Here is a 20,610-nt window from a genome sequence, read left to right on the forward strand (position 1 = left end):
GTGTCATAGGTCACGTGGTGTGGCAGTCATATTGGAAAAAAGGAAAAAAATTGGACCTCTGTGTCTCCCAAACTGCACCATGGAAAGAATTCAAACTTGGCACACGTCAAGTACTCCCTATGAGAAACGAGTGTGATTTTTTTGATGATGTCATAGGTAGCTTCCTTATGACATAATAATTGCATACGTCAAATGCTTTATCCGATCAGTACGAAAATTTTTGAGGGTCATCTGGGGCTAAATTGTCTGGGGGGAAAATATTTCATGACGTCATCAATCACGTAGTACAGCAACCAATTTATTTTTTTTTAAACATAAAAGCCTTCAATAATGTGGGTGGAGGCATATTGTTGTGGCCAAAATTATTGGCACCCTTGCACGTTTTTCAAATAATGCACCATTTTTTCCAGAAAATTGTTGAAATGAAAAAATCTTTTGGTATCCACATATGTATTTCTTTGATTTGCAGTGGAACAAAAAATATATATAAGAAAAAAATTACTAAATTGAAGCTTATTCCGCATAGAAATCCTAAAATGGCCCAGACAATATTATTGGCACCTTTTAGAAGTTGTTAGAAATAATTAGATTTCAAGCAGGTGATTCTTCTTTACTTTGGAATTGAACTCACCTGTGGTGAGTTGCAGGTGCCTGCAATATAAAAATTACTCATTCAACCAGTTTGAACAGAGAAAAGGATTCATTCTGCTGTTCTGTGTCACTGTGTCCTGCGATGAGCATGGAGAAAAGAAATAAAACCAGAGAATTGTGGGAGGACATCAGACACAAGATTGTAGCCAAGCATGGACAATCTCAAGGCTACAATTCCATCTCCAGAGACCTTGATTTTCCTGTGGCCACCGTATGCAATGTTATCAGGAAGTTTAAGGCCCATGGTACTGTAGCAAACCTCCCTGGACATGGCTGCAGGAGAAAACTTGATCGAAGATTGCAGCGAAGGATTGTTTGAATGATGGAGAAAGCATCTCGATGAACTGCCAAACAGATTCAAGCTGACCTTCAGACACAAGGTACGAGAGTTTCAACTCGCACCATCCGTCGCCAACTCAATGGAAGGGGGTTCTATGGGAGGAGAGCCAGGAAAACCCCACTGCTGAGAGAGAGAGAGAGAGAAGAGAAGAAAAGAAAAGAAAAGAAAGCCTGACTGGAGTTTGCCAAAACAAACCTGAACAAACCAAAATCCTTCTGAGAGAATGTCCTGTGGACAGATGAGACCAAATTAGAGCTTTTTGGTGAAGCACATCTTCTCTATGTTTACAGAAAACAAACTGAAGCCTTCAATCAAACATGGAGGAGGTTCAGTGATATTTTGGGATTGCTGTGCTGCCTCTGGCACCGGGTGCCTTGAATCTGTGCATGACATCATGGAATCAGGAGATTACCAAGGAGGCATTTTGGAGTGCAATGTTCAACCCAATGTCAGAAAGCTGGGTCTTCATCGAGGGTCATGGGTCTTGCAGCAGAACAATAACCCCAAACACACTTCATAAAGCACCCAGGAATGGTTCAAGATAAAACAATGGATTGTTCTGAAGTGGCCAGCAATGATTCCAGATCTAAATCCCTTTGAACACCTGTGGGGAGATCTGAAAACAGCAGGTGGGAGAAGGCACCCTTCAAATCTGAGAGGACTGGAGCAGTTTGTACAAGAAGAGTGGAACAAACTGCCAGGAGAGAGGTGGAGGAAACTCATTCACGGCTCCAGGAAGCGCTTGACTGCTGTTATTTTGTTCAAAGGCTGTGATACCAAATATTAAGTCGAGGGTGTCAATAATTGTATCAATGTCATTTCTTTATATTTTCTGATTTAAAAGGATCTATTAAGTTCTGAATCGATAACAAAGGTTCTGTAATATTAACAGTGGAATAAAGAATTGTGGAGATGAAATACTCTTGTCAATTTCAACTTATTTTTCGACAAGATTGTGAGTTATTTGAAAGAAGTGCACAAGGGTGTCAATATTTTTGCCCACTACTGTATCTGTCAAAATCGCGACGTCGAAGAGTGCCTTTCTAGTTTAATCAATATTTTGCAGTGAGATTGTTTTTAATGATTTATTGATCCTGAGATGTTTTTCTTATCATGGTTTTACACCCTGATGTTTTTGATGATTGTTTTGCACGGATTACTTTTGTTTTTTGTAATCATTTCACACCCTGGTAATGATGATATACCTCGATAGTATTTTTTAAAATCTGGATTTTTTTTTTCATTGTTGTTTTACACTGCAATTATTTATTACCTCCACCACCGAAGGTGAAAGAGGTTATGTTTTCACCCCTTTCTGTCTTTGTTTGTTTGTTTGTCTCTTGGTTTGTTTAACTGTTTGTATACAGGATAACTCAAAAAGTTGTGGATGGATCCGGATGAAATTTTGTGGACAGGTTGGGTGTGTGTGACAAGGGTGAACTGATTCGATTTTAGTGAAGATCCGAAACCGGATCGGACTACTAGAATTTAAGTGATTCTTCACCATTGAGAGATAGGGCTAAACTAATATATAGCACGATATCTCAAAAATATATTGGGCCCGATGTGTTCTCGTGGATCAGGCATTACGTGGTGGAGGTATGCGCTCAACCGAGTACCCTTCTAGTTGGTTGTTGTTTTATACTGCAAGTCTATTTATTTATTTATTTATTTCAAACGATTGTTATACACCATGATTCTTTTTTTATTTTACACATTGGTTGTTGTGTTCGCTTTACACAGGAATTAAGTTCAAAACAAAATGATCCTTTTAGACTGCAGTTCCTTTTAATGACCATTTTGACACAAGTATAGGTTTAATGTTTGTTTTATGAGGCAGTCGTTTTTTATTTTTTTATTGTTCTCCACTTCATTTTAAATAAATGATTGTTTAACACAATGGTTTTTAACGATTGTTTAACACTGCAAGTTTTTTTTTTTTTACTGAATTTTTTTTTTTTTAACCCCATAGTAGTTATGTTACTTGTTTTACACTGTGATTAATTTTAATGTTTGTTTTGCACTGTGGTTGTTTTAAACAGTTGTATTTCCTGTCTGGCTGTATCCTAACTATACAATTTATTGTGTTCTACTTGGTAGGGCCCAAAAGGAAAGCTTGGAAACAAAGGTGATAAGGTGAGGTTTTGGGGCTGAATTAGAGGTGTGTGTGTGTGTGTGTGTGTGTGTGTGTGTGTGTGTGTGTGTGTGTGTGTGTGTGTGTGTGTGTGTGTGTGTGTGTGTGTGTGTGTGTGTGTGTGTGTGTGTGTGTGTGTGTGTGTGTGTGTGTGTGTGTACATCCGCTGTACCCACAGCGCTCTCTAATGCTTTCCCAGGCAAAAATCGCTTTCCTTTCCTGTAGTAATTCTCTGCAGACTACTATAGTATATGAGAGTACTACTCTCATATACTATAGTTGTAACTGTAGCATTTTTCCCTGGGTCGGTGTGTTTCTGATCGGCAAACAAAGCATTCTGATGCTACAGTGCAAGTTGCATTTATTTACCTGAATAGAGTATTTGTCATTTGTCATGATATTTTCAGAACAGTATCTGTTTTTTTGATTTTATGCTTCCCATGAATAACAAGCCCTTTTGCCTCTGCTTGTGTTGTTTAATACAGGGTGAGTCTGGTGATGGTCTTGTCGGACCGTCTGGTCCACCTGGTCCACCAGGTCCCAAGGTATAGTGTTCCTGAGCACCCCGATCTGGGCAAAACCCACATTTATAGACTGTACACTATATTTTTGTAAAGACTAATGCATATGTCCCATGCATCATTTTCCCAAGTGTTTATTTTCACCGAAATTGTGCAGCATATATTAATTTAGTTTATATATATATTTGTCTCATCACAAAACTAAGGTTCTTTCTTTGATTGATTCCTAAACAGGAGTTGGACATAGTCCAAACTTGAGTTTATTGAAACGATAAACACAAAGTAACATAACACAGCACCAGACAGCAGATGGTGACTCACTCGTCTCTCTGCTGTCTCTGTCTGTCTGTCTGTCTGTCTGTCTCTCTCTCTCTCTCTCTCTCTCTCTCTCTCTCTCTCTCTCTCTCTCTCTCTCTCTCTCTCTCTCTCTCTCTCTCTCTCTCTCTCTCTCTTTCTCTCTCTTTCTCTCTCTCTTTCTTTCTCTCTCTTTCTTTCTGTTTCTCTTTCTTTCTTTTTCTCTTTCTCTCTCTTTCTTTCTCTCTCTCTTTCTCTGTCTCTCTTTCTTTCTCTCTCTCTCTCTCTCTCTCTCTCTTTCTCTCTCTCTTTCTCTCTCTTTCTTTCTCTCTTTCTCTCTCTTTCTTTCTCTCTCTTTCTCTCTCCCTTTCTTTCTCTCTCTTTCTTTTTCTTTCTCTCTCTTTCCCTCTCTTTCTCTCTCACACCTCCTTCACTCTGTTTTTCCACTTTTATACTCAGCTCATGAAGATGCCTCTCCACCGAAAGCTATAACCAGAAAGCCCTCCCTCTATAAACTATTTGTAAATACAAGGTGGTTCTATATTCAGACGTAGCCAGAAACTGCTCATTACTACGGGATTCTTCCTTATCAGGAAGCAGTGAGAATTTCTTTGAACACTCAGGATCTAATCACAAGCTGGAAAGATGAGTGAATTGTGGAGTTGTGGCCATATGATAAAATATATCCAATAAATAGCCTTAATGGCTTTGTGCTCATGGCATTTGAGTGAGTGTGTACCCATCCCCTTGATTTTTGGACACCCAATCCCCTTTCAAAAAATCCTGAATTTGTCCTGATACAGCACTCCTTTAAACCATCTCGGCAGATGTGAGCAATATTGTCAAAGCTCCTTTGAATACAATTTGCCAAACCCAATGAGGGGAAATGTTTCTTCTCTTGTCTCATATTGCAGGTTAGAAACATTCTGCTAATTTAAGTTGACTTCTTTGTCTTCCACTCAGTCTAAATTCATTGCACATCTAAATCGCATGAGGTGGACTGTTTGGAACAAACGTGAATACATGGACTAGTCAGGCGACGGTATGATTGCTTGAAATGCTTTATTAGGCACCTCAAGTTTCCAAATCCCCTTTAGGCCTTCAATGTTTATTACTATGAATAAAAATAATTTTTATTATTTCTATTTTTATTTATTTTTATAATTATTTTGATTATTGTGCGTGCGTGCGTGTGTACAGGGGCACATTGGACCTCCAGGCAATCAGGGAATGCAGGGACCACAAGGTACAGCAGGAAGACCTGGTCCACCTGGTCTGCGTGGAGAGGTTGGGTTGCCTGGCCCGCCAGGTAACCCCGGTCAGAGGGTAAGTTGTAAAGAAACTGATACTGACTTCAGACCTCTTGCCATTACCCTAATTGCTTCCCTTTGTAGCTATTGCACAATAAGTTGGTTTTTGAGGCAATGTTAATCGGATTTGATGAAGGATTCAAGGAACCATTCTGACAGTGACTAAAATGGATGAGTTTATGAGTACCTCAGCACCACACCCTGAGATGAATAATCTCTGCCTGAGCCTCAGTGACACCCATTGGCTCTCCAATAACCTCGTAGTTGAACATAATAATATTGAGTACTTATTAATATTGTTTTTAAAAACCTGGATAATGCTTGCACAAACATGAATGAGCATGGTGTGATGATGAACCTTGCTGCATTAATGAGTCAATGGCCTTGCTGCTACCTCCCTTCCTACCCCCCCCCTCCCTCCACCTTTTTACAACACAAACATCAACATTGCAAACCTGTAGTTACAACAATTACTCACCTGTTTCCTCTTAACATAGTCGTGTGCCATCATATATGTTGTGTTCATATACTTAGGGTCTCGTTGGTCCACCAGGAAGACATGGAGACCCTGGAAATTCTGGACCTCAAGGCCTAATTGGCCCCCCGGTTGGTGCACATGATGAGTGATTTGCTTTGGATTGCCTCGAAAATGGAAAGAATGTATTGAAGAATTTTCTTTGTGATTAAGTGACTTGTGTTAATTATTTATTCATATCAAGATGACAATTCACTTTTAAAAGCTTGTACATTGTATCATCCCCTAAAACTCCACATACCAACCACCCTATTGCCCACTCCAACATATGAATGTGCAGTTGGTCTCCCATATGTCTGTGCAACCCGCCTGTGTGCGCGCCCCGCATGTCCGTGCGCCCCGCCTGTGTGTGCGCCCCGCCTGTCCGTGCGCCCCGCCTGCCGTGCGCCCCGCCTGTCCGCGCGCCCCGCCTGTCCGCGCGCCCCGCCTGTCCACGCGCCCCGCCTGTCCGTGCGCCCCGCCTGTGTGTGCGCCCCGCCTGTCCGTGCGCCCCGCCTGCCGTGCGCCCCGCCTGTCCGTGCGCCCCGCCTGCCGTGCGCCCCGCCTGTCCGCGCGCCCCGCCTGTCCGCGCGCCCCGCCTGTCCACGCGCCCCGCCTGTCCGTGCGCCCCGCCTGTCCGCGCGCCCCGCCTGTCCGCGCGCCCCGCCTGTCCGCGTGCCCCGCCTGTCCGCGCGCCCCGCCTGTCCGCGCGCCCCGCCTGTCCGCGCGCCCCGCCTGTCCGCGCGCCCCGCCTGTCCGCGCGCCCCGCCTGTCCGCGCGCCCCGCCTGTCCGCGCGCCCCGCCTGTCCACGCGCCCCGCCTGTCCGCGCGCCCCGCCTGTCCGCGCGCCCCGCCTGTCCGCGCGCCCCGCCTGTCCGTGCGCCCCACCTGTGTGCACTGCCCCGCCTGTCTGTTTACCACTTGGGCAAATCGCACATGCCATTACCCCACCTCTCAATATCACACCAGCACATCCTGTTGCTTTTCCCAGAATAGTTGATCATAAAATGTTGACTCCATATTTGTGGTTATTCCATTTTCGTACAAGTTTGGTTGTTATGGTTTGCAGTATTTCAGTTGCAAACTGCTCCATGACAATGACTCCAGTTTGTTCGAATAATTTGTGGTGAATCCCCTTTCTTTGTTTCCAGGGGCCAACTGGACCTCCAGGAGAAAAGGGACAAAGAGTGAGTGAAGAATTGTTCCTCTCCTATCTATTTTCTCTTTGCCATTGTTGGAGGTTATTTGCCCTTTTATTAGAATTATGACAATTCCATCGTCAATAAACCATTTTTGGTTCACAAAAAAAAAGTGACCACTATATTCGTTATTATCTTGCCAAAACGAAGTTTTTGCAAGATATGTTAGTCAGCTTGTATGTTTTTTTTTTTTGTTTGTTTGTTTGTCTGTAATCACGTATAAAAATTTCTGCAGAGCACAGTTATCATTGGAAATTTTTGTAACTTCGCATATCAGAGGCCTATAGAGGTCCCTTTCAGTGCACAAAATTTTGAAGGTCAAGGTCACAGGTCAAGGTCACTTTGGCGCAAATCAGGGGAGTCGACGAAACCCTTATTTTTTGAGTAATTTTGATCAGATCGTCTTCAAACTTCATGGGAATACAGTTCATGGTCTGGCGCTCAGCTGATTAATTTTTGGTGGCGATTGGCCTTGACCTTCATATGTTTTTTTTTTTGGTCTGTAATCACGTATAAATCACTCTGCAGAGCACAGTTATCATTGGAAATTTTTGTAACTTCGCATATCAGAGGCCTATAGAGGTCCCTTTCAGCGCACAAAATTTTGAAGGTCAAGGTCAAAGGTCAAGGTCACTTTTGCGCAAATCAGGGGAGTCGACGAAACCCTTACTTTTTGAGTAATTTTGATCGGATCGTCTTCAAACTTCATGGGAATATAGTTCATGGTCTGGCGCTCAGCTGATTATTTTTTGGTGGCGATTGGCCTTGACCTTCACGTTTTTTTTTTTGTCTGTAATCACGTATAAATCACTCTGCAGAGCACAGTTATCATTGGAAATTTTTGTAACTTCGCATATCAGAGGCCTATAGGAGGTCCCTTTCAGCGCATAAAATTTTGAAGGTCAAGGTCAAGGTCACTTTGTCGCAAATCAGGGGAGTCGACGAAACCCTTACTTTTTGAGTAATTTTGACCGGATCGTCTTCAAACTTCATGGGAATATAGTTCATGGTCTGGCGCTCAGCTGATTAATTTTTGGTGGTGATTGGCCTTGACCTTCATGGTTAACGCCTAAGGTCAAACATATTTGACCCCAAGGTCAAATTTTCAAGTTTTAGGAACCATATCGTGTCGTACCTCAAATTGAACACCTCGATGAGTGCTTTCTAGATATGTCAAGCTTGAGACATTATGACGTCATTTGGTGACGTTATGAGGCAAACGCATATTTTTCATGGTTACTCTGTAGAACGATTCTCATCGGAATCTCTCGTAGGCAGATATTCCTCAAGGAGTCGCTGCTGGTGGATAGCGGCTCTGTTCACCTCAGTGTGACCTTAAAGAAGTCACACGTGGTCACCTTTTGGCAAGATACGGGTCACCCTGCGGGTGACATTGGTTTATTGTTGTGTGTCTGTCTGTCTGTCTGTCTGTCTGTCCCGAGTATAGCTCCGTGGGTTTTGATCTGATCCTGATAAAATTTTGGTGGGAGGTTTATATCACGATCTCGTTGTGTTTTCCTGAAAATGGGCGTGGTGCGCCCATTATGGGCGGAGCCACACCCAAAAAACGTGTTTTTAGGGGGTAGCCGATTTCAATTTGCATCTTCTCCTAGGGGGTTTGTCGAATCTGACAGGGGTTTCAGTATTTGGTTAGCCCAATGGCACCTGCATAGCCCCACGGAGCTCGAGCTTTCATTTTCATCCCAAACTCAAGGCCACAAGGTCACGAACTTAGAAAATTGTGAATTTTGACATTAAAATCATTCGACCGCCCAAACTTTGAGAGCTAGGATGACAATTTTTTATGCATAATCTTGAGGTCATTCCCCACCTAAAGTCTTGAAACCATTTTGCTCTATCTCGAACACCTTGCCCGTGGCACCCCCTTCAAGTTTGTTTTTACGCTGATTTCATCAAAGTATGGATAATCCGATGAGTGCGAAATGCCATATAGCCTATATGACGTTATGTTGTTCCTGGAATGTTCCAGAGGAAGTTTTGCATCAAAGGTCATAATCCTTGACCTTTGACCTTTAAAGTTCACAATGGTCACATTTTCAAAGTTGTGGGAATCGAACCGGGTTTTCGACCTTCTTCGACGAACTAACTCCAATAAGCTATAGCACGTATCCTGTTTCCTTATTTTAATGTCCACAACATTGTTTTGTGACCTTTAAAGGTTATGCAAAGGTCAAATTTTGAAAGTTGTTGAACGAAACCAGGTTTTAGACATTTTGCAGCTAATAACCTGTCACTTGTACCACATTATGTTGATCATTTTTATAACTTGGTCAAACATTATCACATTGTCTCATCCTTGACTTCTGAAACAATCTACATCGTCAAATACCGCTCGTTAACCATCGGCGTCTTCAGACTTGTCTATATTAAAACTCCAACTGACTTCTGTCTGACGTTGCTCTACATCATAGAAATGTCCAGATGCCTGTGCTCAACAGTTTAGTCATGATGTGTACAAATATAACTTTGACAAACTCCCAATCTCAAAATGATAATGGAAAATAAGTGTTGCCTTCAACTTATTATGTGAGCTTTTAGTTGTTGACGTTGATGCTGTCACATGGTGCTACTTCTCCTTGCAGGGACCACCAGGTGTTGGCAAGTCGGGTCCAAAAGGAGAGTCAGGGCTGGAGGGACTGCCAGTGGGTGGATCTTACCGCATGTCACATGTTTAATGTCATTATGGTGATGTGTAAACACCCTTATCATGTTCTATAAAAATCCTTATTGTGTTATGTACCCTTTGGGTGGTTTGCTCTAAATCCTGCTCAATCCTGCTCTAAATCAAATGTTTGTTCATGTTCCCTCTCCAGTAATTGCCCCCTATGTTTACCTCCCGAGTCGCTCATGGCTTCAGTCTGTGAAACTGAGATTTATCACAAATGGTTGTACCATGTGTCATTAAGGTGTACTATATGGAAATTCCATATAGTGAGGGTGAACCATGAAGGCACTTTGCAGTGAGGGTGTATCTGCAATGGTCTGACATGCTTTTTGCTTCCAGGGAGAAGATGGCAGACCCGGACCAGTGGGTCCAAAAGGCCCTATGGTAAGGATGGGATTTCATTTTTACTTTGGCAAAGCCTCGCGTTTTAGACCTCGAAAGCCGTTTTTTTGTACATAAAGTCAAAGCTTGTGGAAGAGCTAGAACACAGAATGGATCAAGACGTAACAGGAACAACAGAAAGGGGGTTGGGTGGGGGGGGGGGGTTAATGCCAACAGCAGTGCCGAGGGAAAAAATAGATATACAGAAAACAAGGTGTTGTATTTGTAAGAAATCAGATCGGGACCACAGGTGTACAATAAACAGGCTTTAGATCACATGAAAGCTTGGTATTGGCTTAGCGGTTCGGGTGGTGGGTTTGGGATCCTAGGATCCTGAGTTCAAATCCCACTCGGCTGTTGAATTAATGCCAGGTGGGGTTTACTCTGCCTGTCATCCTTCCGAGGTCAGCAAAATGAGTGCCAGCTTGCTGGTATCCTGTGTCGGAGTGGCGACCCGTCCAGGATTGTACCCAATAGCCAAAGAGACTGCTTAGGCAACACCAACGCTCTGCACAGAGTATGGTCCCAATGGATGGATGGCTGGATGGTTAGGGTGGTGGGCTTGGGATCCTAGGATCCCGAGTTCAAGCCCGTCAGCCAGTGAATTAACACCAGATGGGATTGACTCAGCCTGTCATCTTTCCAAGGTTGGCAAAATGAGTACCAGTGAACTGATAATGGGGAATTGCATCAGTGGTGCCCCCATACTCTGCAGCAGTGGCGATGCACCGTTGTTCATAGCCAGTTGATAGCATGAAATCATGCCACCACAATAAGTGGAAGAATAAAAAAAGATCATATGAACATTTACATCGTCAGTGCAATGATAGGACACAACATTTCCTCTTTTCTTGAAGACATTTACGCTCCACAGAGTTAAACTTAAATTTTTTTTTGTTTGTTGCATACATAGTCAAGGCTGGTGGAAGAGCTAATATGATTACAACACTAAATGAATCAGGAGGCAACAAAAGGAACAGCAGAGAGAGAGCAGGGGGGGGGGGGGGACACCAATAGCAGTGAGAGGGGAGAAATGCCAACAGCAGAGCTGAAGACCACGACGGATGATGGGCGGACAAACAATGGGAATGAGGAGGAATGGGGACAGGAGGAGGTGCATGGGGTGGACAAGATGGATTTGGAAGGAAACTCTCAGGAGGGAAAACAAAGTTTGGAAGGAGGAGGGATTGTGGTGGGGTGGAGAGAGGAGGGTTTAATGAGGGGAAAAAAGATCATGGTTTTGGATTGGGGACAATATAAGATGGTGGTGAACAGCTGCTGTCTTGAAGACCTGGAGGAAAGAATGAGATTTAAGAGAATGTGGAAGTTGGTTCCACAGGTGGGGAAAATGAACAAATGAGTGGAGGTGAGCAGTGATCCTGGATTTAGGTAGTTGATAGTGGACTGTGTGTGTGAGGCCTGCAGAATCCAAGGGGGAGGAGGGGGGGAGGGGGGAACAAAACACGGAAAGAGCAGAGGATGCAAGACTACGACGGAGGCAGTCGAAGACAGAGGCCACCGACCTGTTTGTGATGGCGAATTGATAAGCTCATAGACTCTGCTTCATCGTGGGATATTGCAATAATCTTAAAGGCCTTGGTTTCCACGGCGTCAAGCTGAGGAAAACGCGAGACAGGGGAGCCAGCCCAGAGGGGAGAGCAGTACTCCATCAAGCTGAAAATGAAGGCCTTGGAGATGGATAGGAGTTCAGGTGTGCCAAGGAAGGACTTTTTTTTTTCAGTGTCTTGGGTGCAGGGGAAGTTGTGAGGGGTGTGGGGAATGATTGTGTGTGTGGGGTGTGGGGGAAGGTTTTGGAGGGTGTGGTGAGGGGTAAGTGTTTAGGGGTCTGTAGTTAAAGGGATCAGTTTTTGCACCTATTAGGTCTGTAGAGGGGGAAGCTTTAAGATGGTGGGGTGAGGAGGGAAGCAGAAAGGGGGGACCTGAAGCTTTGAGGGGGTGAGATGGAGCGGTTTTGTGGATCCGGTGCAGAGCAAACACCTCGGGAAAAGAATCCTTCTGAAGAAGAATTGGAGACGGACATCGTGGTGGAGAAGAAGAACACATGTAGAATTGATGGAGATACAAGGGTTTTAAATGCATTCTTAAAATGATGTGTTAAACAGGATCTTGTTGATCCTGTTGAGGAAATAGAAGCAACATATCCGGGAATATTCACAGGATCAAAGCAAGATAGCAAGATACACTTTCTATCCGAGGGAAGGCCGTACAGGCCTCAACAATACGAAACGCATCGCGCAAAACAACGAACAAATTGATGTGACATATTGCACGGGACACAACAGAAACTCAGAGACGAATGACGCAACAACAAAAAAAAAAAACCACAACGAATCGGTTCAGAAAAGTCGCCTTTGGTGAGATGGAAACGAGCAGCGAATATTTCACCGTGCATGTGCAGAGAATCCCTAAGCGGAAGTTGAAGTATCAGTTTCACTCACTGAGCACGAAACGTTCGTGTGTGATGAACCTAAAGGACGGCATGATGGCTTATTCTCTAATGTGATCAATTTATAGATGTCTTCAGCAAGGGGGTGACACGCTACGGGTCATTGTCTTTCGATGCGTAAAGCCGGCTGTCCGGTCAACAAATATATGGCATTAAAACTTGAGATAGATATATATATATATATATATATATATATATATATATATATATATATATATATATATATATATATATATATATATATTGAGCTTTAGGATTGGTATCCTGATCAAATGAATGAGTCGAACATCGTATGGACCTTTGAGCATGTGGCCTCATTAGAATCCAGACCGGAGATCTTATAATGTACTAATAGGGGTGCCCAGCGTCGCCCGGTGCTCTTCTAATCTGGCTGGCATTTTGAAGTAATTAAATTTTGTATTTTTTTAAATATTTTTTTTGTGGGGGCCAAAAATACTTCCTCACACCCACTAAGGAAATGTGGTCGGGATCATTTAATATTACGTTTCACATCGTAACGATGAACCTCTGAAAGTTTGATGAAGATCTGTTTTGCCATCTTGAGAAAAAAGGACGCACGCACGCACGCACACGCGCACACACATTGCCTTTATTAGTATATATTATTTGACACCTTGTAAGATCAGATAAGTGAATAGTTTGTTTATGCTGAGCTGTGCAGCCTTTGCTTTGAACCTAGCAATGTCCACTTTGACCTTTATGCTCTGTGACCTTTTTCAGGGACCAACAGGGCCACCAGGGGAGAAAGGAAACGAGGTAAAATGGCATATTCTTGAACTGTACAGTCTTCCACCCCACTGTTTATCTGCTTCCAAATATAGCAAATTCAAGCTCGCTTGGCGACTATTTGGACCTTGTCAAGGTGTGGTGCCGTGTACGTCGTCGTGTGTGACAGGCCATACATGAGGATGGCACATGTAAACGGAGTGCGAGGATGGTGTTGTAAGGATGGTACAAGTGAAAGGAGTGTGAGGATGTGGTACGTGACTTTTGCATGAGGATCTTGTGTATTAATGTTTGGACTGGAGGTGATGGCGGTGTGTAAGGTCCGATGTTTGAGGGTGGTGAGCAAGAGTGCTTCACGAGGACTGTGTGAGATGGCACTTTGTGAGTGTGCCACGTGAAGAATGTATTGAATTTTTCCTTTGTTTCCTGGGTTGTCCATGCACAGGGAGATCAAGGAAGCATTGGCCCGAAAGGAGACAAGGTGATGCCTCACGCTCATCACGGATTGATCATAAATGCAAAAACAACTTTGAACTGTCGTTTTGATCACTGGGAACAGAACCATGTTCTATCAAATTAATGATGAAAATTACAAGGTGATGAAAACTGTCGCGTCGGTTATCTTAGCGGCTTGAAGTCTCGTCTATTTTTCGTAAGGGCTGCATTAGTTCACTGAAATGCAGAACAATAAACAGCACTGACTGGCAAGCCGTTGACTTTACCACGGATGCTCTGAAAATGGCCGCACACCAAAGTCATTTCTTCACTGCCATCTTAATGATTTTTCACGCCATGAATTACGATCAGACATTAACACATTTGTGAGTGTGCTTGTGTGCTCACAAGTTAACACACCTCTGCGATGTGTGCACATGTGTATTTCAGGGTGAAGGGAACGTCATGATGGGACCTCCAGGGCAAAAAGGCGGCAAAGGAGAGAGGGTACTGAACGGGCACATTAAAAAAGTGGCTTTTCGTCCGACGTTACCCATCATGAACCTGTTTATTCATTCCTTTGCAGGGGGAGGTGGGATTTCCAGGAGAAGATGGACATAAGGGAAATAAAGGACATCCCGGACCTCGAGGAGACAAGGTAACAACATTCACAGCATCTCGTCTCGTTTCCTCCTGTAAAACCTCAAACTGAAGGTTCAGCTCCATAAATGGCAGTGCAGCCTTCCTTCATTTTGTTATGTCTAAGTAATTGGTCCATTTGCTTGAATAGCCTCCATCGGTTCTTGATGTGGGGGAGAGACCTTCTGCTGATATGGGTGTGAGATACCATTTTGCCATTGGGCATGAGATATCCCTTCGCTTTGGCAAGAGAAATGTAACGCAGTTATTGGGAACCACAGACCCGCTGGTTTAACTTTAGTTATGGGGAAGATGTTGGAGAGGTTAATTATATAGATTAGATGGGGAACCATTTAAATAAGTGAAAAATAATTAAAGGTAGTTAACATGGGTTTACTCAAGGGAGGTCTTGTTGAACAAATTTATTGGAGTTCCTTGAAGCAGTTTCTGATTGGGTTTACGGGGGAAGTGCAGTGGACGTAGTATATCCAGATTTTCATAAAACCAGGGACAATCTAGAAACATATCACACATTAGAAGGATCTGGGGTGGTAATATATACCGGGCAGTGGGGGGGGGGGGGGTAAGCGGACAGGGCAATGCCAGATAACTATAGGTAAAGCAAATAGGGTTTAAGGTTTTATTGGTACGGCGATAAATTATAAATCAAAAGAGATGGTTTTCACACTGTACAGGATTTTAGTGAGGGTCCGTCGAGAATATTGTGTGCAATTTTTGTCACCACAACTCAGGAAGGACATACCTGCCATAGAGAGGGTTCAGCATTGACTGTAGAGTTATTGGATGGATTCCAGGCTTCGCTACATTCAGCTATGAGGGGCATCTGAAGGAGACAGGACTTTCGATATTGGAAAGGAGACAGTTACGGTGGGATATGATAGAAATGTTGAAGATAATGGATGGTATAGACAACATTAGTGCAGACGAGTTTTTTTTTTCTGCAGAATAGACAGTAATAGGACCAGTGGCCATAGCCTGAGAGTAGAGAAGAGGAGAGTTAAAACGTTAGTAAGGCAGGGAACTTTCACTCAGAATGGTTTATCATTCATGATCTCCCAAGAAAGGTAGTGGTAGCAGAAACAGTAGATAAGTTTAAATCGGAATGATATAGGTCCATATAAGCTTTCGGGATAGAGGGGTACATGGATATTGACACGATTTGTAGATAGCTTGTGTATGGATGGGTGATTGTGCCTGTGGGAGGGTTTCATTCCTGATGTCTGCCTTTATACATGGGCCGAATGGCTTCCTGCGTCGAAGTTCCTTGTAATTCCTTGTTAGATCTCATTTGGTGGATCAAAGTTGTTCGCCCATTCATTATTCTTATCACACATCTCTCACCACAGGGAGAGATTGGAGATATGGGGGAAGATGGGAAGATGGGCCTTCCAGGACCAAGAGGACCTCCAGGACAAAAAGTGATGCATCTACATTTTCTGTTTATTATCGATTAAAAATACCAGATTTTTAAAGCAGCTATGTTAAAAGCACATTTAAAGCTGTTGTAGTAAAATCAAATAAAAACACTTAGAGGGCATTTGAAAGGAGAACTGCACAGGATGTTCATCGATAAAGACCATGAGCGCGTCCCCCACCTTGTGTCGGACTATTTCTTCCCGCTCCACCAAGCAAACTGTGGGAACCGCCCTCTCTCCTGATTTCGAGAAAATAAGTAAATGTTTATCGAGCTGCAAACATGTGTTTGAACACAGGAGAGTCCCAAAGTCTGACTTTGTCCCAAAGCTTGTAGATCTCCAAATTTATTTCTCTGTCCAGCTTCTTTGAAGGTACAATTTCAGGAGCTCCTCGACCTCACCATCAGCTGAAACTTTTCTTGGGCAAATCGGATCTTCAAGCTGCCCTCCAAAAACTGGCTGTCACCTTTGCATTTTCTGCAGGACAAAGTTCTTACTCATCTTCCTTTACCTTATTGTTGTGTGTAATGTCTTTATCAGTGGTGGCATGGAATACTTCTCCGCACTATGACCTGATGCTGCTGCTTCTCACCTCACTTATCTTGAATCTCACGGCTTGCTTCTCGCTCATCATAGGCAGGTTGATGGCCTCAGTCTTTTATGGGTTCTAGTCCATAGAATTACTCCTCCTGCCCTCTAACCTCTCCACCCAACACCTCGCTAATGCGGTCACACCACGCCAAAGCAACGTGATTCAGGAATGGCCAAATTAAGTGAAACTGTGCCCGAGCAGAGAACACAGTTTCTTCTCCAGGACAGGATCTGTAGCCTACCGGTCTCTTAAAACAAGTTTCTTTACCCAATTTATGCCTCCCTTGGGAATTCCAAGCAGGACGAAATGGTTCGCACGTGAGAGCAGACGTGGTAATGAGACTGACACGTTTCTTAAGGAATAACAGGTTTAGTGAACACATGAGACAACACACTGTTTTATCCTTCAAACCCGCAAATGGAGATAACCAACGGGAGAATCCTGGACGAAATGTGGATGGTAACTAATAAATAGAGACATAAATGAATACACTTCGTACAGAAATCCTTCCACATTGTCTTCAATGTCATTATTCCCTCAAGATATTTAAGACAGTTGTTTACCACCATCTCAGATCATGAAACTATGTCCCATCCAAAACCATGACATTTTCTACTGCAGTTAACACCCCCCACCCCCAAGCCAACCTCTTTCCAAATTTCCAGTTTTCCCTTCCTGTGAGTTCGCTTCTGTACCCATCTTGTCCACTCTGTACATCCACCCCTACCCCTCTTTCCTCCCCACTTCCCTCGTTTCTCCAAGTCTCGCTCTGGTGTTTCCCCATTCTTTCTATTGTTCCCTTTGTTCTGTTGCATCCTGATTTGTTCAGTGTTCTAGCTTTTCCATGAGCCTTGAATTTGCATACAAAAAAAGACGAAACCCCTGAGGCCCTGACTAACTCCGAAGCCCCAACTTGTCTGACTCACTGCACCCTTTTTGCCGGTGTCCATGTGCAGCCTTTTATCCCCTTCCCCATGGCCGCCATGCTCCATGCCTTTGAGCATCCTTCGCTCATGGCGTGGCGCCGACCAGTGAGGTAGCATGTCGCTGCCGCCATGGCGATGTCACATAGACGGGGTGTTGCCACTGGTGCCGCCCGAACAAATGACGCATCACTTTGTATGCCACACAATGGTGTCGTGCCCTGTAGGTTCTTGTGATGGCCGGAGGGGAATTACAATCATAGCGCAGATGGCGAGGGGGGATTATCAGGCCGCACATGAACTGCTGACACATCCAAAGCTCTCCTTATCTTGCCTGGTGCCTTGCCTAGTTTGCAGAGAGGACACGTATGAATTACACTTTCCTACCTAAGTCTCTATGTCAACTATACTGTTCATGGCAAACATAAAAACAGGACAACAATGGGTCCCTAGTTACAGAAAAAGTTCCAACCTTCACGGACACATGAACCACGCAAAACAACATTTAGTTAATACGTACCCCTGCCACCGTAAGAGTATTACTCCTCATGGCCTCTCACCTCTCCACGCAACACCTGTTCCCCATCATGTCACACACATCTACCAGAATCCCTTGCCTTATTACTCTCCCCAAGTCTGATCTTCATGCTCATTTTCTTTCAATTATTAAAACCCATCTTCTTTGACATGTCAAACTATCATCCCAAGTCCATTGCCCCAGCGCCACCTCATGGTCTCTCCCTTTTCTACACCTGTTGAGACCGAGTTGTCCTTTCACCTGCAACTACTCTCTTTGTGTTGTGGTGCTTCTATATGATCCTGTTCTTCAATTTTCCCTTCTATTCGGTACACTTTATGTTGTAGGTGTCTTTCTACAATTGCAAGTCAGCCCTTTGCAAGTGATTTTTTTTTTTATGACTTCACTGCGAGTTAATGTCCTGTACATTTCCTTCCCCTCCGTGTGTACGACAGGGACAACCCGGTCATCCCGGGATGCCAGGCAAGCCGGTGAGTGTGGCACATGATAATTACGGTAACTGTTACTGCTGGGCCGGCCATCTGAGCTGTGTCGATTTACATGTACAAGAAGTTCCGATAAATTGACGTTTCAAATCATGAGAAGGGGAGTGGGTGAGAAGGACAATTGAGCTGTGAGGAGGCACTGGATGCCAGTGTCGTGCTCATCGAGATATCCCAACATGAAGGAGAAGTTCACACACATTTCCTTTGTTTATTTAAATCTCAAAGGTACCAAAAAAAGATGTAAAATCACCTGTCTACATTTGCAACAAAACTGGTGAAAGTACAGAGTAAAATAACAAACGCCTTTTAGGTTCACTGCAAAAGTGGACCGACAGGAAGTTTGGGATCGATTTGGATCGTGTGATCTTAATCGCCACATCAGTCATGTTGTAAAACCTATTTATAGCTTTCCAGGTGTTGGTAACATTTAAACTTGAAAATGGACACTTGAACAGACCTTTCACTACAACTATTTTCAAAGTTGTTTTTATTGCTGTCAATACACATTCATATCAATTTGTGTTTAAATCCCATTACCAAGCAGAAAGGCACTCGGTGGAGTGCATACCTCCGCCACGTACTGCCTGATCCACAAGAACATATGATGCCCAATACATTTTTGAAATGTCATGCTATATATCATTTTTGGCCCTATCTCTCAATGGTGAAGAATCGCTTTAAAAATTAAATAATTCTCATATCCTGTTGCGGATTCAGATCTTCAACAAAATCGAATCAGTTCGTCCTTGTCACACACCCAACCTGTCCACGAAGTTTTATCCGAACCCGTCCACAACTTTTTCAGAAATCGTGCTATATATCGTTTTTGGCCCGATCTCTCAATGGTGAAGAATCACTTTAAAAATTCTAGTAATCAGGTCAGGATCCGGATCTTCACCAAAATTTAATAAGTTCGTTGTCACACACCCAACCTGTCCACAAAATTTCATCCGGATCCGTCCAAAACTTTTTGAGATATCCTGCACACAAACAGACAAACAAACAGAAAGGGGTTAAAACATCACCTCCTTCACCTTCGGTGGTGGAGGTAATAAAGTAATTATTTATATAATTACATTTGTCGTTCCACCTCGTTTCGCTCTTGTCACACAGGGTGAGCGTGGTATCGACGGATTGAACGGAACCACGGGGCAGAAGGGTGCCCGAGGCTACCTTGGAACCAAGGGGACCATGGTGAGTATCAAGAACCTCCAGTGAGTGTCTTTCCCCAACACGGTGTGCATGTACACTCTGTGTATTGTGTGCACACTGCATGTGCCGTGTGCTCTTGCTCTCACTGCATTGTGAGTTACGTTTTCTTCCACAGGGTCCTCGTGGTCATAAAGGAAAATGTGGAGATGATGGACTGAAAGGTGACATGGTGAGGCTCCATTGATCCTCGACTGGTCTTCTGTTTTCTCACTTTGATAAAAACCCTTTACGTCCTTACTTTACCCACCTGCTATTGTCCTGAAAGTTTTTGGATTTTTCTCCAGCCTCGGATAGCCAGCTTTTAGCTGAACAATTGTTTCCCGATATCACAACAATGCCCCCATTGGCTCAGCTCGGTTCCTTGTGCATTTTGCTCTCGATTCTAAATCCCTCCACAGAATCGACTCATGTTCAAGCACCGTGTCACCTTCACCGTTTTGTTGCAATTGCTCCAAAAACACACACCAGTTTGGTGTGTTGCAAACACTAGTTTGCAGGACTTTTAAAATGTTCTGCATGAACACGGACGAGGAACACGTGACCATTATTAATAGCAGTGGTTTTCCCAGCTGGAATGTTGTAACATTGAAAACCGCCACATTCATTAGTTTTTCAAGCTGAATGGCAGGAGGCAAATTATTATTATGATTATTCTAATTATTATTATTATTATTATGGTAGTTCCGCTGATATTTGTAAAATGACTTTTGAAAAACGTTACAGCTGGCTATGCTAATCTGTAAAAATGTTTATAGCACACCCGAGGACCTTGATCGTCATCGATATTTTTAGTTTTTTATTTTAAAGTTTGTCCTGTATGGTGGCCATCTTGGATTTGGTTCCCAAAATAAAACAATCTCCTCCAGAACTACGAAACCGATAGCCATGAAATTTGGCAGACAACTTATGCACTCGTAGGCGCAGTATTAAAATGTGTGTTCGAAGCTTCTGCTCTTAAAAACTCTGGAAGCTGGTCACGTGTCAAAATGGTCGAATGAGTGCGGCTGTTGTATCAGACGTAAAATGGCATCTAAAAACTTTGACTTTTAACAAATTGGATAATATTGTAAAGGTAGACCAATGTCGTGACGGAATGTCCCCAGTAA

At 43.5% G+C, this 20,610-nt stretch overlaps 1 protein-coding gene across 4 annotated transcripts in view; it reads left to right on the forward strand.

Annotated features, from left to right (window-relative positions):
* Positions 1-20,610, forward strand: part of COL7A1 (collagen type VII alpha 1 chain) — a 287,085-nt gene that overhangs the window by 259,057 nt on the left and 7,418 nt on the right. For all 4 annotated transcript variants that reach the window (XM_085853235.1, XM_085853234.1, XM_085853238.1 and 1 more), the window contains 15 exons: positions 3,092-3,127; positions 3,611-3,670; positions 5,141-5,266; positions 5,785-5,856; positions 6,916-6,951; positions 9,567-9,626; positions 9,989-10,033; positions 13,239-13,274; positions 13,690-13,725; positions 14,130-14,186; positions 14,266-14,337; positions 15,686-15,757; positions 18,242-18,277; positions 19,406-19,486; positions 19,620-19,673. In XM_085853235.1, coding sequence (XP_085709361.1) covers positions 3,092-3,127; positions 3,611-3,670; positions 5,141-5,266; positions 5,785-5,856; positions 6,916-6,951; positions 9,567-9,626; positions 9,989-10,033; positions 13,239-13,274; positions 13,690-13,725; positions 14,130-14,186; positions 14,266-14,337; positions 15,686-15,757; positions 18,242-18,277; positions 19,406-19,486; positions 19,620-19,673 — 879 coding nt within the window. The remainder of the gene's footprint in view (positions 1-3,091; positions 3,128-3,610; positions 3,671-5,140; positions 5,267-5,784; positions 5,857-6,915; positions 6,952-9,566; positions 9,627-9,988; positions 10,034-13,238; positions 13,275-13,689; positions 13,726-14,129; positions 14,187-14,265; positions 14,338-15,685; positions 15,758-18,241; positions 18,278-19,405; positions 19,487-19,619; positions 19,674-20,610) is intronic.

This window comes from Eptatretus burgeri, chromosome 13 (genome assembly GCF_056783735.1).
Source record: "Eptatretus burgeri isolate ZD-2024b chromosome 13, Ebu_testis_v1, whole genome shotgun sequence".
Taxonomy (NCBI): domain Eukaryota; kingdom Metazoa; phylum Chordata; class Myxini; order Myxiniformes; family Myxinidae; genus Eptatretus; species Eptatretus burgeri.